The sequence below is a fragment of the Abrus precatorius genome, unplaced genomic scaffold (assembly GCF_003935025.1).
Source record: "Abrus precatorius isolate BTA unplaced genomic scaffold, Abrus_2018 Scaffold6, whole genome shotgun sequence".
Taxonomy (NCBI): Eukaryota; Viridiplantae; Streptophyta; class Magnoliopsida; order Fabales; family Fabaceae; genus Abrus; species Abrus precatorius.
The window spans coordinates 25149934-25175559 of NW_020874406.1; the positions used below are offsets into that span (position 1 = coordinate 25149934).

Below are 25626 nucleotides of genomic sequence, written 5' to 3' on the forward strand. Positions count from 1 at the left end.
CTCTTCATATTTCACAAAACCACTGCATTAAATCCCTCGTTAATTAATTTGATCACGGTTTAATGAAAGATTTTTCCCTGAGTATATAATCTTTTTGGGTACATTTTAACTTATTTTAAAAACTTTTTTGATCCATATGACGAGTAAATATCTTATTGTTAGATTTTGGAATTAGCTTTTATGAAGATGATATATCTATGAATCAAGGGATGCATGTTCCAATAATAAAAAGAAATAAAAATCTAAAAGATACAGGAGGTTTTTATTTAATGATGTGACTTGCGAATAGGAAAAACAAAAAATGACAGTTCGGTGACTCTTTTAACTTAGTTTTTCTCTTGTTATAATTAATTTGTATTTATAATAACTTTTGTACCGAATATGAGTTTAAAAGTAACAAACATACCGACACATAAAAAGTGTCACCTTCTACGGACCATTTTATGTTAACTTTCAAAGCAAATATTTTGTCTAAACAAAAACCACGGGACAATAATTAGTTAGGAATTTTTTTTTCTAAAAGTAATATACAATTGTTTCAGCTATTGTTAAAAGTAATTACGGCTTCTCAAAAAAGGCTAGAATTATTTTTTTTAGCTTCTGCTTTTTTTATAATATTAATGAAACAACTAAAAATATTAAAAGTGATTTTTTTTTTTCAGAAGTGCTTCTCATGTGAAATAATCTTAAACAAATGAGTCCATAATCTAAATATAATTAAATTAACGTATGCTAGGTTTTGTACAAAACAAATCATAAATCAGTTCAATTAAATGACCCTTAAATGGAAATAATCAGAGTCCCCAAAATTTAGTCCTATAAAAACTTTATTTATCCTTTTGCAAGGTGTTATCCTCTTAGTTAGATGGGCCTTCGAGAGTTTTAGCCTTAACATTTATTTACTTACCAAAACTTCAGTGAAATATTTATATTTAAACATTCTCATTAAAAATGGATATATAATTATAATTGGTATTTATTAATGTAAAAGCATTATAGAATGATATATATTTGCATATTTGCGCATGTTTTATTTAGTTTAATTTAAATAAACATTTGTCTATTTTTCTAAACGTTAAAAACAAGTGATTAATATTTTAAAATTATTCTCAACTAAATATGCAGCTTAGCTTTCTTTATATGTAAAATAAAAGGTATAATTTTTGTCTAATACAAATTTAGTTGAATATACTTGTTTAAAGAAGATAAAACTATTTGAACACTTATTTTTCTACACAACAAATTCTGTTATTCAAAACCGTAATAAGTTAACTGAATAAATCGAAAGTGATTTGCATGACACATGAATTAAAGCGTAGAAAAAATAAACGATGTATAATAGTATAAGTATAATAATATTCAAGAGAAGAATGATAAGATTTGATGTACTTGGTAAAAAAAGATTAGTTGGAAGGAAAGGCAAAGTTGTGAGAGTTTTATCCGTTAATGTGCGGGGTCCGTTGGACGCGCTCCACGTGTCCCACTCCTTCTTTCTCCTCATTCCTCAACCATTGGCTACCACAGTGGCATGCGGGCCCCTACAAGACGAAAAGCACGTGTGCCCGCCAATCCCACCCTCACACTCGCGACGAAACCTATCTCTCTCTCTCTCTCTCTCTCTCTCTGTTTGGATCTTTGAAGAATGAGGATGACCGCTTCTTCAGCTTACTGTGTGGCACACGCCAACCCTCCTTTCCGCCTCAGAACGAAAACTATGTTTATCCTCTCTACACCGCCTTCTCCGCCAACCACATTCTTCTCAACTCCTTCTGCTAGGGTTTCATTCTTCTCTTCCAAGCATTCTTCTTCTGCTTCTCCTTCCTGCTCCCTCACTCCCAAGGTTAAATCCAAAGACAGCAACTGCAACTACCTTCTCTCCGCCAAACACTCTCCCCCTAACATGGCCTCTTCCGTCTCTTCTCGCACTTTTCTCAACGCTCAAAACGAACAAGGTCTTCTTAAACCTCTTCGCCATTGCATTTTTTCTTTTTTTACTTCAATTACGCCTTCACGCTTGTTTCCATTTTTGCCTATCTTTCTTTAAATGTCGACTTCAGATGAATCAACAAAGCGTGATTAGGAAGTTTATTTGATTACTTGAAGAGACTGATATTTTTTTTTTAGTTTTTAACGGTTTTGTGGTTTTAGTTAAAGATTGAATTTTGTTTGTTAGGTACTGTTTGAAATTAAATACCGTTAAATTGGTGACATGTCTAACAGATTTTCTATGCTTTTTTTAATTATTTATTTTGGCTCTTTTACGATTAACTGTTCAGTTAGATGATGCACAAGCGGGCGATTCGTTTTTTAAATTATCTTTCTTTCATTTTTCTTTTATTATATTTATCCTAATTCTGGAAATTGATTTTCCTTTATTATGTTAATTGTTTATTTGTAGAGCTCCTTTCTGGAATCAGAAAGGAAGTAGAAGCGGGATCCCTGCCTCCTAACGTTGCTGCAGGGATGGAAGAAGTGTACAATAACTACAAAAATGCAGTAAGTTTATATTCAGATGTATGTTGTTCATATATATATATATATATATATATATGCATCCTGCACATGCCTTGCTGATTTAAAAGTTCAATTTTACATACTTTGAAACAACTGTTCTTTTCATAAGGTATAATTTAAGAAATAAACCTTTAGTTCATGTTTTTTCATTACTGTAAACTATTCCAAAGATCTGTGGGAGCAGATATTAGTGCTTCAAGTGTGAAAAGATTGTTGTTTCTTTGCTTCCTGCATTGACACATGGTTCTATTACTGTGTTGATAAAGGTTTAACATTTTGATTTTCAATTCCAATATCAAATCATGGTTGCTTAACACTTGCACACTTTGATTTTTATCATTGTGATCAAGTTATTTGAGTTTTTGTGCAAATGTTTTTTCTTTGACGGTTAAAATCTTTCTTTTATGCTTTACCTGTTATGTGGACCTTACTAGTTATCCAGTTAGCTTGGTATGGATAGAATTTATGATACACATAGCAGTTCAGTTAATAGTTAGTTTATGTTATATTATTGTCCTGCAGTTTAATGTTCTAATTTGTCTTTTTTTATCATTATTCATTTTGTCATTTAAAAGACTTAAATAAATTTGATGCATTTAATTTTCAATGCAATCATATTTCAGATTATCCAAAGTGGAGATCCCAAGGCAAATGAGACTGTATTGTCAAATATGACTGTTTTATTAGATCGCATATTTTTGGATGTGACGGTAAGGTTGAGTTCTACTTCTAGGATATGCTTTGCTAATTGTTTTCCTAAACTTGGAATCTTTTATTTGAGAATTTTTTTAGCATCTTCAGTTGGACACATCTAGTTTGCCATTGTTTCATGTTATAAATTGTCATGCTTACAACATGTGATTAATCTTTAACAGGATCCTTTTGTCTTTCAACCACATCACAAGGCAAAGAGAGAGCCTTTTGACTACTACATGTTTGGTCAAAATTATATCCGTCCTTTAGTGGATTTCACGTAAGTTTACTTTAATTTCTCCTCTTTCTTCTGTTTGGCATTGATCGGTTTAGTTTACTTATTTGTCTTTTATTATTGATCAACTACGCATGTGATTAGTCAATTTTTCATACATGAACATTCATGACTTGTGGATTCTATTTTTAGTAAATTGGTTACTGCAATAGGATAAGATGTGTGGAATTTGTGAAAAATGTGATAGGAAGTTTAAGAGATATATGCAGGGATTGTTCATAACCTGAAGGATTATATTTTTGGGGGAAGTTAAAATGCAGTGTACATGCAGAGACCCTATTGGAGCTTTGCAGTCTCTATATGTTTAACAAGAAGCTAATGGTTTTGGAAACTAATAGCAATGCAGTTTTGATGATTCTTATGTTTCTACTCATAGTATACCAACTACAAATACAATGTACTTGTGAATAAGGCATATCCTGTATGATTCCTAGAGTCATCACCTTCCAATAGTTGATTATGCCCCTCTGATCTCTATGACTTTTTGTTTGGGAGCAAGTGAAATTTCATAATGCATTGTAATGTAGTGAGACAAAACTATCATTTAGACATGGAAAGGGAAGTTCTGTAGAAATAAAACAAGGGAAGTTCTGTAGAAATAAAACAAGTGAGCAATCTTGTACATGTGAATGTAAGCTAATAGTCTCAGCGATAAAGTTTCCTTGTGAAGCTTGGAAGCTGAATACTCTCTATGGTTTGTGTTGTCTTGGAAACATTATTCCAGATGCAATTTTTCTGGGATTCATGTGTAAACACCTTGAAAAGTGAGGGATGCAAGTTAACTGTGTTTTTTCTTCTTTTGGTGTCTGCTGGCAAACTACAGGCCAACGGTGCTGGAGTTTTCAATATCTCCCAGTTTTTAGAGAAATCTACTTTCTTGTAGCAATCTTTGGCTACACTTCTACAGTGTGTCTGTATTCAGTAAAATTTGCGCATGTTAATAGACAAACTTATTTAACCTGCTTCTTATTAACAAAAAATGAGTTTATGATGCATGGATGATGGATTTTGGTATTCTACACTGATAATACAGAAACAAATGTAGAGCAGTGGTCTAATTTCAGCCACAAAAACAGAGGATAAAATGACAGAAGTAAATGGAATACGAAAGAGAAACAGGGAAAAGCTACATGCTACCCTGCCCTGAGATGAGGCCTAAAGCCTCCCAGAATTTTCTTCACTCACTGATTTGACACCTCCCCTGCTTCCAACTCCCTCCACCATATTCCTCAACTCTTCTCTTGCTTCCCATGCCCCCTTCTTGAATCTCCTGCTGCCAAGTGTCCATTCTCTATTAGACTCCTCTCTTTCCCTCCTAACAGACTTCAACACATTTCCATTCCTGCCTGTTCCTTTGCTGCCTTTCTTATTTCTCTTGTTAACATGGATTGGAGGCCCATCAGGCCCCACCTTTGGGTGTCCATCAGTATTCAATTACATTTATGTTTAGTTGAAAATTTGCTCATAGTTTCTTTTACCTCATTGGAATTATCATACATCTTCTTACTTGGCATCATTCTCAGTCTTCTGTGTTTCCTCAAATGTAGATCTATCATGATTTTATGATGCATGCAGACAAGATGACACTTGTTCAGCTGTAACTCCCTACTTATGGTTTTGTGTGATGTTGATAAGGTATATGGTTTTGTGTGACCAAGAGCTTCTGGAAACTTGTCTCTAACAGATGTTTTATCTTTAGTTAGCTTGATCTTTCCTAGTTGTATCTAAATAAGGCAAAGCTCTTGGTTTTGAGTGAATTTATTGTTCACTTTTCTGCATGTGCTCAATTTAAAAATTTGGAACCATGACAATTACTTCAGAAGCAGGTTTCCCTGTCTCACTACCAGAATTATAATCCTGGCTCGTAGCAAACTGTATATGCCATTTATATTCATGGCACATAAGGACCCATTTATAATCAGCTTATATCAGAACAATGTCAATTCCATCTGGCTGCACCTCATAGCTATTCTTAAATGTGTTATTTTTGTTGCAGAAAATCTTATGTTGGCAACATGCCCCTTTTCATTGAAATGGAAGAGAAACTTAAGCAGGTGCCAATTTCTAACACGTATCCTTCATATTCAGGGATTATTTTTGCTTGTGGTAAAATATTAGTAGCATTTTTAAGTAACCTTTTCACAAGTAAGATGAGGGTAATAATCAGAAGTTAATATTCCTCCTTTATTGTGTCTACCTTAATCCTAAAGTTGGTATCTATGCTTGAGTTACAGGTACAACATACTAGGAGTTTATATGTCACATGTAAAAGCATTTTGTCTTGAAGTTGAGGACCATATACATAGTAACTTTCTTACTATTTTAAATGCTACTGTGCAGATTATGGCAAATGAATCTGTTAGTGTTTAGTGAGAGAGTTTGTTATCGATATTTTTTAGGTTGTTGGGCTCATATAGAGAAGAATCAAGGCAGATTGCCTATACATCAATCTTTGATCTAGATTGTCATAACTGACCCAAATAACGTGACTGTTTGATTGTTTTCAATTTTCATCGCTCTTTGAATGAACTGTTCTAAATTTGTATCTGCATACTATTATACACGAAAACCCGAAAAAGAATGATAATAAAGATTATATATTTTTTCCAGTCATGTGCCTGAAGTATGTCTATTTAGATACTATGTTGATGTTTTTGATGCAGTTCTTATATATATATCTAGTTTTTCCCAGTAAATACTGCATATTCCTTGTGTATTAAAGAAATCTCCCCTACTTTACTTGAAATGTCAAACTCAACTCTGATTTATATGTTCTTGTGTATATTTGCACCGTGTTAACATTTTCATAGATGTGGGAGAAAACTTTGAAAGATTGAAAAAATTACTGCAGGGACACAATATCATCTTGATGTCAAATCACCAAACTGAAGCAGATCCAGCCATCATTGCACTGCTGCTTGAAACACAACTCCCATATATTGCTGAAAACATGGTAAATTTGCATATGTATTGATTGCCTGGCTTTTTCAAAGCACAGACTGTACTTGGTTTATATAAATGCTGAAGTAATTGAATTGTGGCTTTTGTTCTACAGACCTATGTAGCAGGAGATAGAGTTATAACCGATCCTATGTGCAAGCCCTTCAGTATTGGCAGGTTCATTTTTAACTTCTGTTTATCAATTTCGAAATTTATGCTGATGTATTTCCTTTTGATAAGTTGACTTTGGAAACTATTTACTTACAATTTTTATTTTTGCAGGAATCTCATTTGTGTTTACTCTAAAAAGCACATGCTTGATGATCCAGCACTTATAGAGACGAAAAGAAAAGCAAATATACGAAGTTTGAAGGAAATGGCTGTACTTTTAAAGTATATCTACTAATTTATAGCTAAATGACTGCTTTTCTTTAAGCAAACTAACCACTGACCTTATGACACTAGTTAAGGAAAGAAAATTAGAAAGTGTTAATTGAAAAAAAAAATATTATGTAAAAAATACCAAAAAAAAAAAAAACTTCATTTTTTAAGCAATGCTCATTAAACAAGGTCCTTATTACATTTGTTAGCTGACCTTATTGATTTCAATTAAGACCACAAATGCATTGATTTGACTGCATTATTTCTAGAAATCTGCAAAAAGATAAATTAAAATCAAAATCTTAAATCAAAGAACAAGTGGGAGCAGTGGGTATTTTAGATGGTATCTTTTGTAAGTAATGTTTATTGGTTGGTCAACTGTTCATTATCTTGCCATTTCATTGTTATTACATTGCTTTTTGGTACAGGAGTGGATCACAGATAGTCTGGATTGCCCCTAGTGGTGGTAGGGATAGACCAGATCCCCACACCAAAGAATGGGTGCCGGTAGGTTCACTTTCTTGTTGAAGTAAAATACAAAGTTCATTTCAGTTTAATCAAACTTGTCATATTTTAAATCTATCATAAAACAGATATAACTTTTGATATTTACTGGATAGAAGAAAAAATGATTTGTAATTGGCATTGAGAACTAGAATCTTTTACACTTCCAGAAGGGTACTCCAATTCATGCTCCTTATGGTTACTTCCTTTATATGCTTACAAAAAGATATGAGGTACCATTTTTAGAAGCAGACAGGACAGGAGTCATATCTAGTGTTCTATTTAAGCAAGTCAGTTGTTTGCAAATGCTGCTTTGTGAATTCCTTTATTGCTGAAAATAATTAAAATGCAATCTGAACTCCAGTGTTTGTTACAACAGCAGTGAACCGTGTACCATTAGTTGGGGTAAACTACAAGGGTGAATTGTTGCCAATGGGCTATAGATTTTTTGTCTTTTTTTTGGGGCAGGGGGAGTGAAAATATTGAGTTCTTCTCTTTTACACCATTCTGTTATTTAGTTGGGTTAGTTCTATTACCTTGTGATTGCTTCACTTGAAAACAGATTCTTGATAATGATATTCCATGCTCATTTGGTTATCTGTATTCACTTGCTGTGTTTTATGTGAAAGCTATACCTATTTTAAGGTTGTATAAACTTGTACTGTTTGCACGCACTCTCAGTTTATGTTGAGTTAAGAGAAGTAGGATGTAAACATAGGAAGAGAAGTGTAAAGGATTGTGTTCAAGGTCCAAGGCTCGGTTGCTACCCTTAAGGTTATGAATTGGTGAAAACTTTAGTTTAAAAAGGGTTGCAATTATAGAGTATATATCTACTTATATAAATCCAATGTTTTTGTTTGTGAATGCAGTCAGTGTACCGGTGTAAATTAATGTTCAAACATTATTTCTATATTTTGCTAGTAGTCGTATAAAAAGGCAACATTGAGACTTGTGCAGAAAATAAATATATTTTGTACTTTCAGAAAAGCATGTAAGTAGTCCAATTTTATAATGTTTTGGTGTTTTACTATTCAGGCACACTTTGATTCTTCTTCGGTAGATAATATGCGAAGGCTTGTCGAACATTCTGGTCCACCGGGTCATGTATATCCTTTGGCAATATTGTGCCATGATATAATGCCCCCTCCACTAAAGGTATGGTGTTCTTGTCTTGGAGAGTCTGCCTTTGTTTTTTTCTCTTTTAATTGATACAATGTGATTTTGCAGGTTGAAAAAGTAATTGGGGAGAAAAGACTTATATCCTTTCATGGGGCTGGGATATCGGTGGCTCCAGAGATAAGCTTTTCTGAAACCACTGCTGCTTGTGAAAATTCTGATATGGTAAGTTGAAGTTGATCACCTGGCCTTCCAATTCAGTAATTAATTAAAGGTTAAATTAAAACTTTACTCCTTACGCTTGACACTGTTTTTTGATTCAATCCTTACAAGAAAAAGCTCTATATTTTGGTCCTTAAATGAAAATGTTTTTACAAGTTTGTCCCCACTGTTTGTGGACATTATAACAGTGTTAGATTTTTTTTTATTTTTTTTTTCTATAGGGACTAAATTGAAAATGTGTTGTTAAGTTTAGGGCCTAAATGAAGATATTTTTTTATAAAGGGACTAAAACAAAATGTAAATTTGTTTTATGTTGGAATTAAAATGGAAAATATTATCAACTATAGAGATTATATCTCATGCTATGGTAACAACAAACGGCAAATACTATTTCAAAAACTTTTTTTTTATGTTGGGATTAAAATGTAAAGCTTTTCATACAAGAACTAAAACAAAAAAAAATGAGGTTTAGTGTAGGCGCTAAAATTTTAATTTAACCTTAATTAAATTTCTTATTTTGCCATTGACTCCAATTTTTTTCTGAGAGGTTACTTAATGTCATTAAGTATAGATGTTGTAGTGGCATTTTGTTATTGTTATTGTTGATGCTGGACCCGTAAATTCCAGTTAAACTTTGGCCGTGAAAGGAGGGCTTCTCTTCAATTTCAGTGTGCCTTTTGAATTAAAAATTTTTACTTCTTTAACGTGATTGGTGCAATATGAATTTTCTATGTAGGCTAAGGAGGTATATACAAAGGCTCTGTACGATTCTGTGACGGACCAATATAATGTGCTGAAATCTGCCATACATGGTAAAGAAGGATTTCAAGCATCAACTCCCGTAGTTTCTTTGTCGCAGCCATGGAAGTAGTTGAAATCTGCGTTGTCTTTGTCACGCTTTGCACTGATGATCAGGTACAATTCTATCTTCAGAATCGTGATGGGCTTCTTGTTTTCATTGAGCTACAATTTATTATTGTTCTCAATAACATTCTTAATTTTCGTCTGTGTATGGTTAATTGCTTGGATTTTTTAATATGGTGAAAATGATATGCCTCTATTTTGGTCCAATAGAGTACAACAGGATTGGAAATTAATGTAGATCATGAATAAACTGTGTACATATTGATTTTTATAGTAGAGTTTTCGTTGATAATTACTTGAAGCAATTAGGAATTTGTGTAAGATGTTCATATTACTTATCGATTCAAACTTTTGGGTGTTAATTTGGTTCTCTTACTCCTAAAAGATTTCTCTCACTATCTAGGTAACTTGTTTGCAACATATTAACTGATGTAAAAGATCTGAAATTTTGGATTGTCTTATTGCCTTTAGGAATTAAGCTAAACAATAAAGATAGGAAGTAGATGGAAGCTCCGAATAAAATGCTTGTCTTCCCTTAAAATTAGGATTGTACATTGATGTGCTACACCCCACTGACTTTATTTTCATGGCTGGAGGCTCCAACTGTTTTTCCCATTTAGACGCAAGTTACAAGACATCAGTCAAACAATTTCAACTGATTAGCTTTTGAGGGACTGCCTTATCACTACACCCAATGATTAGCTTGATGGAAGCTTGCAGTCAAGTACATATGTTTGTTTCACTTTTCTTTTTGCCCTTGCCGTTATCAGTGTTGAATTCATCAGGAATCGATTTCAGAAGGTTCAAATTCAGCTGCTTACTGTACAGTTCCTCTCAGTTCCGTGATAGATGCAGTTCATTGACTGATAAGATACTAAATTTTTTACCAACAATTTTGTGTATCAGGCCCCTTTTTAGCTAGCTGAATAGATAAAAGCTCATTACTTCCATTTGTATTTGTAAGTCAACTTTGTTGCAATATAGATGGATAGTTATTTGTTAATATCAGAACGTGTTCAGAATCAATTGTTAAGTCAGTGCCAGTGTATAAACTGGTTCAAATGCAAAAGCAAGATTATTCATGTTGGCTGAGTATTACCAGTACGGTCACTGTTATATTTTCAAGTTTGTCTTTATCTGCACTGATTATAGCTATAAGCTATGTGGAACTCTGGGTGTCGGAAAACAGTATCGTGAAGACGGTGAGCATCGACACCGTAGATTTTTATTTTGTTTCCAAGATAGTATCGTAAAAATGAAGAGTCTTTCCAAATTTCATCCCATACTGCTTACTTCATTCAAGCCCGAAAAACTGTTAAAAATATTTATACACCATAAATTTTTGTTAAAAATTATAAACTTTAATATAATAATATTAAATAATATAAATCTGAATAAAAATTTATTATTTATTATACATATTAAAAAACTGTTAAAGATGTTATAGTGACTTAATTTCACTTCGGTCTTCACATGACATTAATTTACATTTTGATAAGTGACGTGGCATTCTCGTGTGTGTGTGTCGTCATTCACCTTTGTTTCTTCTGTGTTCATATAGCAAATACCAATAATTCAACAAATAATCGAGTGATAACAAAATAGCAATTCTGCTAGTGTGAACTTTTCAGCCATTGCTGGTTACAGTTCCTCATTCCCATCCGATGGCAACCCTTTCATTGCAGCCGGCGCTCTATGAAATACTAGTGGACGGAACCGGAATCACCATGATGTAAGACAATTTGAATACGTTTGTTTTATATAATGTCTCACAATGCTGCTGCGGTAGCATAAGTTTGCTGCTCGCTGCCAAGGTTCTTGAACCCCCATAATGTGTGTGCAGTTTTCTTTTTAAGTTATCTTATATTGATTGCGGTCCGCAATGAATCCGTGGCAACTTGTCGACTCTTCAATTTTTTATGTAAATATTTAATAGGATTCTGAACTGAATGTAGAGTAAGGCATTGTTCCGTTTTTGTATGGCTTTCAGAACGGGAAAAACAGGGTCCATGTCTGTCTAGTAGTAACTTTCAATTGCTTTTAATAAATACAGATATGTTAGCTTAAGTCACAGAGTTTAAATGTTTAATAATAATAAAATTTTATTTACAAATAAAATATTTTATTATGATTTCATATTTTTAATTTGATAAATATTTTATTTTTATTAATAAAATCTGATTATATACCTAGACTTATTTCCTACGTGGGGAAAAGCATGAGTGGAAGAGATAAATACTGAGAAGCAGGCCCCCGGATTCGCATTCTGTCCTATGCTTTCTTCTTTGCTTCTGTTTGCTATGCGAAATACGAGAAAGGGTTAACTGGCAAGGACACACCCCCATTTTGTTTTGTGTTTCTGTCTTCGTTTCTTTATTACCCCAATAACGACAAATGTTACAAGTTAATGTAAAATTATAAAATTATAAATTTAATTTAAATATACTGTTGTTTAATTATCAGTAAAATATTTTTTATAATAATTTATGTATATTTTATATCTAAAGTGTATTTTAATTAATTATTAGTTTACAGTGCACTAAAATTAAATTCTAAAATTATTTATGTGTGTAATTTTTTTTGTTACAAAAACTTTTAAGAGAGAGGACGATGCTCATTCACTCTACCCACTCTTTGAGTTCATGTGTATCATTTTTATAGATTAAAATTTTAAACTAATTATCTAACAGAATTTTTATAATTAAGTGATTTACAATTTAAACTTTTTTGCTTTTAAGTTTTCAATAAGAAAACACACTTTTTGAATTAAAGAGCAATAATTTAAGACAAAGTAAAATAAATACTATATAATTGGCATTTCAAATTCAATAACTATTACGTAAAAACTTAGGTGTAACTCTGATTTGGTCTCCATTGAATTGTAGATAGTGGCGTTACGACACTGCAAAGTATAATGAAGTTTAGGGGAATGTGATTTGAATAATACTAAAATGAGTTGTTTGAGGTTGCATGCACGAGGCTCCCGAATAAAGTCACATTCTCATGCAGGGGTAAAATTAGTATTTTATTACTTACGATAAAATCTTGCCGAGGAGTGTGCATGTTCGTTCCTTTGAGGACTCAATTGTAAGTAAAATTTTAATATATCTAATCCATATACACCCATGCCCTGTATGTTCACAACTACGTTCAAACCAAATACTGTATAGTTGAAGATTACTGAATCAATCACTGCTTTTCTCAAATTCATTTGTCATGTAATTATGATTAGTAAGTATTCCAAATATTATATAGATAGTTTTTAATCCACTCATATATGATTAGAAAGTGTGATGTTAACATTTTTTTAAATTAAAGTAGAAGGAAATAAATTCAGAATAATAAATTAAATAATTAGTAAGTGTTTTTTTATGACTTGAAATTGTTTATAAAGTAGTGGAGTTAGCTATTTTTAGAAAATTTTTAAATATACAAGACTAGCTTGAAATCTAATTTATAATATATTTATGAGTTGAGATTTGGAGAAGAAAAGAGAAGAAAATGTATATTTTTTAATAAATATTTTAATTTAATAATTTTAAAATAAAAAATAAATTATTATAAGTTTAATGTATTAAATTTTTTATAAATATTGTATAATTTTCTAAATTTATAATAAAATATTTATTTTCTCATCTTATTTTCACTAAAACTTAACTTCAACGTATGCCCCAAAAAAAATTAGACATGTACCGTAAAATTTTATATATAAATTATGAGTACTAATTTTTAAAAGGGATAATTAAGGGGAAACCGAAATCATATAGTTTTAATTTGCATTAGGAGTGTTAAAAAATTCAGTTTTACAAATACAATCCATAACTAATATTAAACTGGTTTTAAAAATCTAGATTCATATTAAATCAATTTTTTTATTAACTGTACTTGTGTAATTGGTAAAACTGAATTTTTTTTTAGTTATCTAAATCTATATATATATATATGTATAAAACTATTACCTTATATATTTACTTATTAAATTTTTGTGTTATATTAGTTTACAAAATTTTATTATAACTATATTTTATCACTAATATTTTTTTATTAATTCTTATAATTAAAATTAAAATATAAAAAATATTTTTAAATTAATTACTACTTTTTTTATATTTATGTTTACTTTTTAATTTTTTAAAATATTATAATAATTTTATTATTATTTATATTATTAATTTTTATTTTTATAGGTTTTAATTTAAACTTTCACTATAAACTTTATTTATTAAAAATAAGTTAAAAAAATAATAAATATTTTATACACTTCTATAAAATATAATATATTGATAAATATTGTTCAAATATTTTTGAAATGCACTAATTTAATACAACGTTTTATATAACAAATTAGTTTTACCTTAAAAATAAAATTTATAAATGTATTGAAAATTAATTTTACGTTAAAAATTGAATTTAAAATTAATTTTAAATTAAATTTAAATTTTAAAATTATTTTTGAACTGATTAAAAAAATAAAATAAAATAAAATAATTTAAAATTTAATTTATATAATTAATTTGTATGATGAATAGATGATAAAAACTAGAATATATCTAAATATTTATTATTTTAATAAAATATTAAAAATATTATTAATAAATTAAAATATATGTGAATATTTTTTTGACATGTATTATTAATTTCTTTTAGAGACGTAATGGATTAAAGTATTTATTGTATTTATATTTTATCGTTAATGAATGTTGATGCTTAACAAATATATATATATATATATATATATATATATATATATATATGCAAACATAATATTATTTTATTTATTATAAAATTTAAATATGTTTTAATATAATAATTTAATAATAATATAAAAAAAATTATAGTATATTCTTAAAATCAAATTTAAACTGGTTTTAAAAAAATTAAAATGGATTAGTTTATAATCCAATTTATATAATTGAATTATAAATGGATTTAGATTGGTTTTTGAAAATTCAATAACACCCCTAATTTGCATGTACTCATGCTTTTACTGAACTAAAGGATGGTTAAAAAGAATCCCAAAAGGGGAATTTGTTTTAGTATGGTGAAAAAGAAGAAATTTTGTTTATTTGTTTGCCGAGACCTTAATCCAGAGATTTGTTTAATCCTCAACACCATTATTTGCCTCTAAACGATGTCATTACTAAAACTTGTCAATTCTGCTACAGCCTATATTGTCTGATGCTTTTTTATATAAAAGTAAATTGGTTTCTCCTTAAAAGAAGTTAATTTTGGATTTAGACTATCACCTATGTAGCCAGCATTAGTGAGCCTAATTGAAAAGGAATAAGGTTAAAAAATAAAGTATAGAAATGTCAAAAAGGGTAGGAAGAACATGGCTCTACAAAAAATAATAGTACGTGCGAGATAATATTAAAGCTAATGTCTAATCAAATAATTAATCTCAATTCATCTTAGACTTGAATTTAAAATTAAAATCTTAAATTTGATAAGTTACTGTTTAAATTTTCACTTATTTCTATAAAGGTGGAGGAAGTTCTCCATAAAAGTGGTTTTTGAATTTAAAAACTTTTCCTACCTTAAACTAATACTCATTTCCTTATCTCAATTAAAAAAAAATCAAATAAACCTTTTACAATTAGTTTAATTTAATTATGGGAACATCAATCAACATATTAAAGCCAGAAAAAACGATTAGGAAATTCAAATGAACAATTTACATAAAATTATTTTGAAGATTTCGATTTTTTTGTTCAGTTTAATTAAAATCTGGATATGAGTTTCATTTGCAACGTAACATTTTCTGTATTCGAAAATTGAAATTAAGGACACCGTAAAAAAATATTGAACTTAAGGATGATGATTGGAGTTGGATATAATGAGTATGTGAAAAAGAAGAAGAAAAAACTGTAATGGAGAGGATATTTAGCTGTTAAACGAGTTTTACTCTATATTTAAGCATTTACTCGCAAAAACAAATGTGAAAATCGATGCTAGTTTACTTATTTTACTAGTCATCATAGTTTATACATGCATATATAGTGGATGTTTGCTTTAATTTATTTTAAATAATTTTTTTTATTTTTAAAATAAAAACGAGCTTTTTTAATTAATCTTTTTTAAATATGTACATAACTTAGTGTATTAAACTTAAAATACAAATGAAAACAACACTATACTTATATATTAGGAAATATGAAGATGGAAAGCTGTAACTAACATGTATGAATACAAAACACAAAAAATATAAAAATACTTTCATTTTCTTTATTGTCCTCTTTAACTAAAATTGAGTCTAGATATAAGATTTTTTTATAATGATAATAATAATATTTATTAAAATTTTGAATGTAGATCGATTCAATATTAAAATAAATAACTTTAAATTTGAGTAATTTTTTGTTTAGAATGAATTAAGTCATTTAAATTTAAGATATTTTTTATATATTCAATTTGTTACTAACTCAAGAATATGTAATTTTATTATTTCATTAAACAAATTGATAAATTAATTATAAAAGAATAGATACTAAAATTATTTTTATTGATATATGATATTTTATATCACTATGATTATCTATTGATATCGAGTAAATATAACAAATAAATTAAATACTCAATATTATTTTATTAAATTATCTCAAAATAATTCATCATATAAGGTCCATTTAGAGTGAGATGAATATTAGGCACTTGAGGGTTGGGTTTTATAAAAATGAGAAAGATAAAATAATTTATTTTAAATTTTTTATAATATTTATAAAAAATATTAATACTTAAATATTTTATTTATCTGTCAATTTATGATTTTATTTTTAAAAGTATAAAATACAAAAAATATTCTCTCATCTCTTATTCTCCTAAATCTATTTTTTAAGTACATTTTACAAATTTTTCTTGATTAAAAATAGATAAAAATTTATTAAAATATTTTTTAAAAAAATGTTAAGTTTATGGTTCTGAAAAATATTACAAAATAATTAGATAAACGTGTTTATTAAAGGCATATTTATTTATTTTTTTAAATTTTTTATTTGTTTCTAAAAATAAAAAATTCTTTTTAAAAGAGAAATCAAACATACTCTAAATATTTTCATAAAATATTCGTATTAGTTATAAATGTATCTGACATAAATTATCAAAGTCTTTATTTGAACTAAATAATTTGAATTTAGGGGTTATTGTTTGTTTTATTTTATCCATAATTGATATTGGGATATTCCCAGAAATACACGTGGAAGAAGAAGAGTGGGGACACTTGAACGGCGAGATGCACAAAATCTAAGGTAATGAAGCCATTGTGCTGTCTCCATCGTAACCCTCAGATGTATCATGGTGGACCCCACACAGTAACTCTCACATCCATATCCATTTACAAAGTCAATTCTCAACTCAAACATGCATGCTAATCAACGAGACAGTGACAATGGAGTCTGAGCTACACGCGCCACCGTTACTCCACCGCAGTGAACGATGCCCACCATCCACAAGAGCTGGAGACGATTGCAAACAATTTTTTTTCATGCATCTAAGATTGTTTAAAATTTATCATACAGTGTTGGAGAAAATTAACAGTAAATAATCACCAAAATTAATAATTAATGAAAATGGTTTATATATCATGGACAGATCAAATCAGAAACAAACCCAAGACAATTTATAAATAAAATCAAATTAAAAATGATAACCTCTTCATCTAATTTTGTGTGTGACAAATGAGGATGGACCAATGTTTCCCAAAGACCCTACATCCTCCAACAATTTACGTGGGGAATTCCTCAGACTAATTAACGTTTTATTTATTTATTATATATTGTTTAATATAATTCGATTTCAACTTTATGATCTGAAAAATAGTCATCCACTGATTACAACAATGTCACTAGTGCACCGTAGAATGTAAAATTTATTAGTAGTAATGTCCAAATATTAATGGTAGATTTCATGAAGAATCTGAGAACAACTAATAACAAGACAATGGCAAGCTATATTAGTGTCCCAAAAAGAAAGTAACAAATCAAATATATACTTTTATCATTAATACATTTGAGATATTGGTCAAATAATAATAAAATATTCAATAAAAATGTCATTAATATACTTTTATCATATTTTTTAATAATAATACTTTAACTAATATTTTTAGAACACTAACTACAGAAATCTTGTTCAAAACTTGCCCCTCCATTTTTTCCTTGGTAAAAATAATAATGGCAGAAGTTACTTTTCCCTCTTTTCTTCCCTTCTCTCACATCTTAGCCTCTTCCCATCATCATGTAATCTTTAAACGTTTATAAAGAGAAGAAGGCATCCAAACATTTCCCATTATCAATCATATAGTTAGTTCATTCTAACACTTCTAACCTGGTTATTCTAGTAAGACTATTTTATTCAATAAGATTAATTGAATCACATTTAAAATAAAATGAAGAGAGTGTTATATCAAAGAGTATATTACATACTTACTTAAACACAACAAATTTAATTTATATTTAGTTTAAATATATTTTCAATTTTATATTTTAGCATTTTTTTAGATTAAATATTTTTTATATTTTAGTAAATTATTATTTTTACTTTTACTAACTGACATGACCTGATAAACAAGTTATTTTAAAAAAATAAAACTAAATTTTGTTAAAACACAACCACTAAAAATATATTTAAATCTTTATAATTGATAAAATTAATTTTAAATTATTAAATATAATTAAAATGTATATCTGAATTTAATATTTATATTGAAATATGTAATTTTTATTAAAAAACGTAAGGATTAATTTTAAACTTAGAAAAAAAACTAGGGCTCTCCTTTCGACACTATGAATAGATAGGGTTATCACAAAAAAGTCTATGTGAATCAATATGGGGTTATGCGCATCCTCATTTGACCTTTTGTCTTCGTGCATTAGTCTTTTTTATTCTCTCGAGTTTTCTTGTCTTAGTTGCCATGATAATGCATGAAAAGGAAACCACACATTGATTCCACTTTGCATGAATAATTAAGTGTGCAAACATATCATCTCATTCAATTGTCACAACTTGTTTCCCGAATCTCATTATCTAAAAAACCAAACGTTTTTTTCCCCTTGTTTGTCCTTTTGTCATTTCTCAATCCAACTTTAACTCAAGCAACCACAACCAGAACTCATTGGATCACTACTCTTCAAAATAGTTATTTCACTCACCATTTTGCAGAGAAACCTAAGATTTTTTTTGGGTAATTGAGTGTTGTTTATAAAAAGAATTTGATGTGAAGGGTCCTTGATAAAATTATAATCAAATCCAAGTCTTTCTATTTTTCCTTTTGCCTATTGTTTTTGTTTTACTTATATTGCTAATTAAACCCAAAGTGAGACTAATGGGATATGCTAATTTTTTTCTTTTTTCTTTTTTTTTGGGGGGGGGGGGGGAGGAATATTCAGATAAAGAAAGCTTTTCTTTATATATTAAAAAATAGTATGTTAACCTTAACTAACAATACAAATTCCATATTTTTGGTCCCAAAAAATTCATGATTAATACTTTTATATATTAATTTATTATAAATTTTATCTCAGGAGGTCAATAAAAGAAATTGGGGGGGGGGGGGTTGCCCCACTCAAATATAAAAAACAATGATACTTTCACGCTTTTATATTTTTACTAGCCCTACACCATGGTAAAAACAGAGGAAAGGGAACTTAATTTGAGTCTCTTTCTTTCTTTTTAATCATAAAATGAAAAATCTGAGAGCAGTAGAAAAAGCCAAAGTGTGAGAAAAACATTAATTCAATGTAATCCACCCCCTGGTCAAGGTTATTGGACAGCAATTCTTTGTGAGTTGTGATTAATTAATCTGATTTTTTTTCAAGGTAAGAGAGATTGTAATAATACTGTGCAAAAAATTGAGAATACAAACTTTAACATTTAATTAAAAAAAGGAATCTAATAATATGATAAGTAGATGAAAGCTTAGTTGAAAAAAATGAACATAGTTAAAAGAAGTAATATTATTGGCTCTAAATCTCTCATGGTATGGTAGAGTGTCCCTACAAGCTATTGCAGACTCGATGGAACTTTAGAGAATATTTGGCCACAGTGCATTATTCTGATACCTCGCTTTCTTTTCACTGTAGAGCAGCTGATCCATTGTTGCTTTGTGCCTACATCTCTTCACCCTTATGCCACACATGCCTTCCCTTCCTCTTGTTATTGCCTTAGTTAAGTTACTTTCGTCCCACACATATTGCAGCAACTTAGTTGTCCTTTGCTTCCAATTTTGGTTTATTTTCATAGTACTCCCTCTATGTCACCCATCACTTTTTTATTATTATTTGATTAAATGTGTTAGATGCATGGATTGTTGTTGCAACTTGTGTCCGTATTTGATTATTTTGATTGTGGATGAGGCAACTTTTTAAGGTAATTAGGTATCTTTGTTTATTATTGGTAAAAACATAAAGTTATGTTTGTTTATTAAAAGAGAAATCCTAGGAAGGGAGATGCATTGAAGAATGCTGGCAGCAAATGGTAAAGGTTGATGTGATGAAGAAATTATAATTTTTTTTTATTTCAATTACATGACTTGATATCGACATATTTTGATTAAATAAATTACTCCCATCAATATATTCTAAAAACAAACATCTCTTAAAATTGAAGTTTTATTTTTAATTGTGTATAATTGTGTATTCCCGCAACAGAGTTTAATTCTTAATTAACAGTAGTGGTTAAGTAAATTTTGATATTGTAGATAAATTTGTTTAAGGTTACCATATTTTACGATCTCGAGCACACATATATACTTTTCATAAAGTTAATTTTTTTGTGATTTTTTTTTTCATTCATAAAGTTTAAACTTAAAATTCTAGTTATAAATAATTAAGTTTGTATCACTTGAATCAATCTTTAGTGTTCTTTGCTGGTATTTGATTTCAAATAATACTTTTTAATAATAATAATAATAATAATAATTATTATTATTATTATTATCATTTTTAATCTTTATACCAAAAAAATAAGGTCAAAAGAAATATTTTTATAAATAATTTATTTTTCACACCAGTAACTCAAAGTGTGTTTAATTAGTCGTTTCATTTGATTTTTAACTTATTTAATTCACCTATAAATTTGTTAAATTAAAATAAAAATATTTGATAATTAAATTTTTTACATTAATTCATAACGTTTGCCTCAGTTGTAACTTGGAATAACGCATGGAGTCTTTGACTAATAGTTTTATTTTATTTTTATGTGTATTAAAGGTTTTTCTCATTTGACAGCTAGTTTTTTTTTTAAGATAGAAAGATAATTAAAGAGGTATAATTTTTTCAACAAAACATTTTCTGGTGGTGTCTTTGTTTTATATAGTCTATTATTATTTAATATATTTTTGTCATCATATATTTATTTATATATTTAATATTTGATCTTTAAAGAAAAATATTAGAGTTCAACATTAATTTAAAAAACTTAAAACTATAACTATATAAAAAATATACTTTTTTGTAAAAAAATATATAAAAAATCCATAAGCGTATCTTTGTGTTATTTTATATTTACTAACTGATTTAATAAATAATTTTATTGAATAATTTTAATTTAATAAATTTTTAATTAATTTATCAACTATTTTTATCAAATAAAACTTAATTTGCGTTTGAAAAAGAATGCAAATAAACTAATGCGCATAAATTGGTGTGAACATTACTTTATTTTAGTATATAATAAAACATATTATTCCCATTAAATAGTAACTCCAATCGTTGTCCGTTGTGTCACTTTCAGTTTCCTTTCACGTACTTGATTTTACCAATAACAATTTTTTCTTTTACACAGAGAAAGAAAATTGTTTTAAATAAAAGAAAAAGAAAGTGCAGGTTTTCAACGAATTATCACCACCTGGAGGCCAATTTCGGGCTTGTTAATGATGAAAAAACATGGCTTTTTCCCTCTTGCAATCGCATTATCCGCATGACTTTTCCTTTTGATCAAACATATTTCCCCCAAACATGATTATGTCTGATTTGATCGATAATTAATCATACGAAGCCATCAAAATTGACATCGATGGCTACTTAGAAATGAAGACTCAATATCAAATTATCTACTAATATCTCTCAGTTCCAATGGTTCTCAATATTTGACATGCTATGACTCCAAATACTATTGCACACTATCTTTAAGGCCATAATCTTCAAAGAAACGTTACTTTGCAATTGGCCTTGGGTAAAAGGACTCACACAGGTGTCAGCAATCACTACCCAGCCAGAATGTTCAACTTGTCCACCTCAGACCCCGGAGAACATGCATGAATCACACATGCCAACTACAGTCACCAGAAAAAAATAATATATACAACACCATTTTGCTAAAATTGTTATTTAAGAGTTAATAATACATATGAACATATAATAATAACATGGTTCTCAAATCTTACAAGAATTTAATAACACCAATGTTTTTAAACACAAAAAAACAAACTTTTTGTTTCTGTGTTATTAATAAGAAAGTAAAAAAAATTGATTTTTTAATATAATATGTCAGTTATTAAAAAAAAAAAAATACAATATGACCTGCTTCTCTGTATAGCTGACAACTATGAAGTCATGCACATAAATTTAAACTGAGTTTTGAAATTAAGATTACTGTCCTTACTTTCTCTTTCACTCTCTGTGTTGCCCCCGCTACACTCCACATTTCACAGACACAGTACACACACTCTACTCATCCATAGACCATAGTTCCATCCATCCACACTAACTAGTTTAACTCCAACAACATCAACACCTCTCTCTCTCTGTGACTATCCTTCTCTCTCTCTCTCTAAACTCTGCAAATTTCTAGTGGGCCAAATTTTTTTTTCCATTTTTATCATTCTTTGCACTTACCAAAAGCCAAGAAAAGCTCTAAACTTGCAGAGTGAACACATGGCTAATGACACTGAGACCCAAAAGGCTTGACAAAGAACGGGTTTTGGGTTGAAAGGAAGACCCAGATGCACTCAGAGTCTATTTAAGCATCAAATGAGTTTGAGTTGGTTCATCTCTTGTTGGGGGGTGAATGGGGTGCGTGGTGTCTCAGCTAGCTGCGAAATTCGCCTTTTTTCCACCGTCTCCACCAACGTACCAGCTCAAGAAGAGGGACGACGGCAAGCTCACGGTGGTGTCCACGGCGTCGCCGGCGGTTCCCATTCCTCACGCCGATGATAGCTCCTTGGACGTTTTACTTGTTGACACCAAACATGGGAACAAGATTGTGGCCTTTTATCTAAGGAACCCTTATGCACGCCTCACACTGCTTTATTCTCATGGCAATGCTGCTGACTTGGGTCAACTCTATGATCTCTTCGTGCAACTCAAGGTCAATCTTAGAGTTAATCTCATGGGGTTAGTGGTTTTCTGTTACTTCTAAAAATAATCATAAAAAAAATAAATGAAAATGCTTAAGCCCCTATGTCTTCAGTTTTTGTTATTTTTGTCTTTGTCTGTTCTTTTTTTCGCTTCATTCAAACTCACGAAGTTCCAAGTCCGCACGTTATCACTGACCCTTGTTTTGTAATTATCTTGGCGTTTTTATTTTTACTCCCTCTTTCTCTTTCTTCTAACAAAATATAATTTTTTTTCCAATTATGTTGGGTGGTAGTGCGTTTTGTTTATGTAGCATAGATCTGAAATTAAGTGAATCTAAGTGTGGTTTGGTAGTGTGTTTTTTTAGATCTGGTGGTGAATGAGTGTATCAGAAATTTCATGGCAATGTCAATGCCTTTTACTACATCTTTTCAATCAATGTGGAAAGTAAATGAAGTTGGAGTTTTTGGCACCTGAGGCTGCCTTACCTAAAGAAACAAACAAAAAATGGAAAAGTAAAAGTGAAAGGGAAAAAAATAAAAGTAGTTTGTATTTATGGTTCCTTCTTGGTAGTAGTCCGCAGCAATCTTTTGCTGACCTCTCTTTATCCTCCGTTTCACTTTCTTTCTTCTCTGTTTAAGTACTCAAGTTTTTACCTCTACGGATGGGGACGTAGCATAGCGTTTTCTTGGTGTTTTGTGGTGCTAGAGCCTAGGGCTGCTCTGTCAAAAAATTATGTTTTTTTTAACTCTCTATTTCCAACATTGTTTTCCTTCTGTTTAAAAAGTTTATTATTTTTATTTTGGAAAAGGATAAGTGTATTTTTTACTTGTACTTTTGAAATGCTGTCATCTTCATAATCCTTGTGTTTTGTTGAGTAGATATATTAAGGCATTATTATCAATTGGGAGTTCCGAATTCTACATGACTTAAATTTATTAGTATATATGTAGTGGATCACATTTGCTTCAGAAGTTTCATGGAGATGTGATTGATTAATGATTATTGGGCGTTGAGCTTTAATGAAAGAGCAGAAGTTACATCAATTTAATTTACCAATTGACTTTTCCACTCTATAAATATGACCCCATTTAGGGACTGGATCGAATCAAATTTGGAGATTCACGTGATTAGTTGATATCAATCTTTTAGGGGGCCAACATTTCTAGTCTTAAGTTGAAATTTTGATAATTTTTCTGCAATATTCTATTTGCAGATATGACTACTCTGGATATGGGGCATCTACTGGCAAGGTAGGCCATTCTTTGGCAAATGCTACATTGTATGTTCTGTTATATTGAATGACCAAACACACGGAAGCACAATTTTGTTTTTGCTCAAAGGGTAGTACCTGAACACTGAACAGTGTATGTTATCATACATCACTTTCTATTCTTTGCTCTGAAGACAAAGTAGAGAATCTAGTGATTGTTCTAATTCGATGAGAATAACAGTGGTGTCCTGGGCTCCCCTATTGTAAATTCAATCACTAGGGTCAGAGGGAGACCTGTAACAATGACCTAAAGCAACAAACCACTTAAGTGAACGTGACACCACACCTTCATTCAAAATCAAAAGGCATTAAGTATACGTCTGTTTTCTTTTACTATCATTCAAAGCCTGAGTCTTAACTAATGAAGGACTTCATACTCATACTTGCATTGCCAATGATACCATGGAGGAGTATTTGTAGTTAGCCTAGACTGGAAATTCCAGATTTTATGGTATTCTGATTTATAATAGCCTTGAAATAGCAGTGTGTACATCTGCATTAATTAATACCATACAATACAATGATGCTAAACCTCTGGTTTGATCAGTGTGATGACATAATGGAATTTCCAATTTATGTAATGACATGTGTCTAATTAGATACAAATGGTAATTTTCTGTATCATAAATTTTATGGATGCCATGTCATTGATATGTGATACTAATACTTTCAAATTATATACAGCCTAGTGAATCCAGCACATATGCTGACATAGAGGCAATATATGAATGCCTTGAAACTGAGTATGGAGTTAGCCAAGAAGATGTAATCTTGTATGGGCAATCAGTTGGGAGTGGACCAACACTGCATTTGGCAGCTAAATTGCCAAGGTTGAGAGGTGTGGTTCTGCATAGTGGCATTCTTTCTGGTCTTCGAGTGCTCTGTCATGTGAACTTCACATTTTGCTTCGACATTTATAAGGTAATATATAAGAGGTTATTGATTGAATAAAAGAATGTAGCTTATACTTGAGGACAAGGCCTGAATGCTAAATAAAATATAGGCAATCTGATATAATGCTCTTATAAAAACTGAAGCATGGCCCGAATGTGTAAAATTTTATCTTTTGGTTCCAATGAGAAAAGATCTACTTGTCTTGTATTTTTAGTAATGGGAATTAGAAACAAGTTGAATAACATGAATGATTTCAATTTATTATGCCAAACTTTATGTACTTAAGTTGGAAGAAATTTAAATTTAAAATAAGTATAATGTTCTGTTTCCCACATTATCATATGGTCTAATTGTAATCTCTTATTTGAAATCATGCAGAACATCAACAAAATAAAGAAGGTCAAGTGCCCTGTACTTGTAATACACGTAAGTATATGATGCACTGTAATCACACTGCTTTTCCTCTTTATATTTGTTTCTGTTGACATTTAAAGCAAGTAGTAGAAAAAGCAGTCACTGCACATAATGATTGTCTAGATTTGGAGTTTCTTATTGTATAAGGATAAAGCATAACCCATCATCATGCTGGACCCCATGGTAATAAATAACCGGGAACCTAGAGGTCTTTTCCTTGTTAGGTA

The 25626-nt window shown here is 29.9% G+C and overlaps 2 protein-coding genes across 6 annotated transcripts; both read left to right on the forward strand.

Annotated features, from left to right (window-relative positions):
- The first annotated feature begins 1581 nt into the window (after positions 1–1581).
- On the forward strand, positions 1582–10616 carry LOC113868398 (glycerol-3-phosphate acyltransferase, chloroplastic). Of its 5 annotated transcripts, none has more exons than XM_027503916.1 (13): positions 1582–1952; positions 2399–2496; positions 3138–3224; positions 3390–3487; positions 5499–5556; positions 6354–6455; positions 6558–6619; positions 6725–6835; positions 7252–7330; positions 8363–8482; positions 8555–8668; positions 9402–9580; positions 10126–10616. In XM_027503916.1, the coding sequence occupies exons 1-12, from the start codon at positions 1643–1645 to the stop codon at positions 9534–9536; spliced, it is 1374 nt and encodes a 457-aa protein (XP_027359717.1). In that variant the 5' UTR covers positions 1582–1642; the 3' UTR covers positions 9537–9580; positions 10126–10616. The 5 variants fall into 5 exon arrangements, with proteins under 5 accessions (XP_027359717.1, XP_027359716.1, XP_027359718.1 ...); XM_027503915.1 differs by having other exon boundaries at positions 1589–1952; positions 10001–10616; XM_027503917.1 differs by having other exon boundaries at positions 1589–1952; positions 10150–10616.
- An 11915-nt stretch (positions 10617–22531) lies between these two features.
- LOC113868399 (alpha/beta hydrolase domain-containing protein 17C) lies at positions 22532–25423 on the forward strand. The gene is made up of 4 exons (XM_027503921.1): positions 22532–22857; positions 24035–24071; positions 24776–25012; positions 25364–25423. Exons 1-4 carry the CDS (start codon positions 22532–22534, stop codon positions 25421–25423), a joined length of 660 nt encoding a protein of 219 aa, XP_027359722.1.
- Positions 25424–25626: the final 203 nt, after the last annotated feature.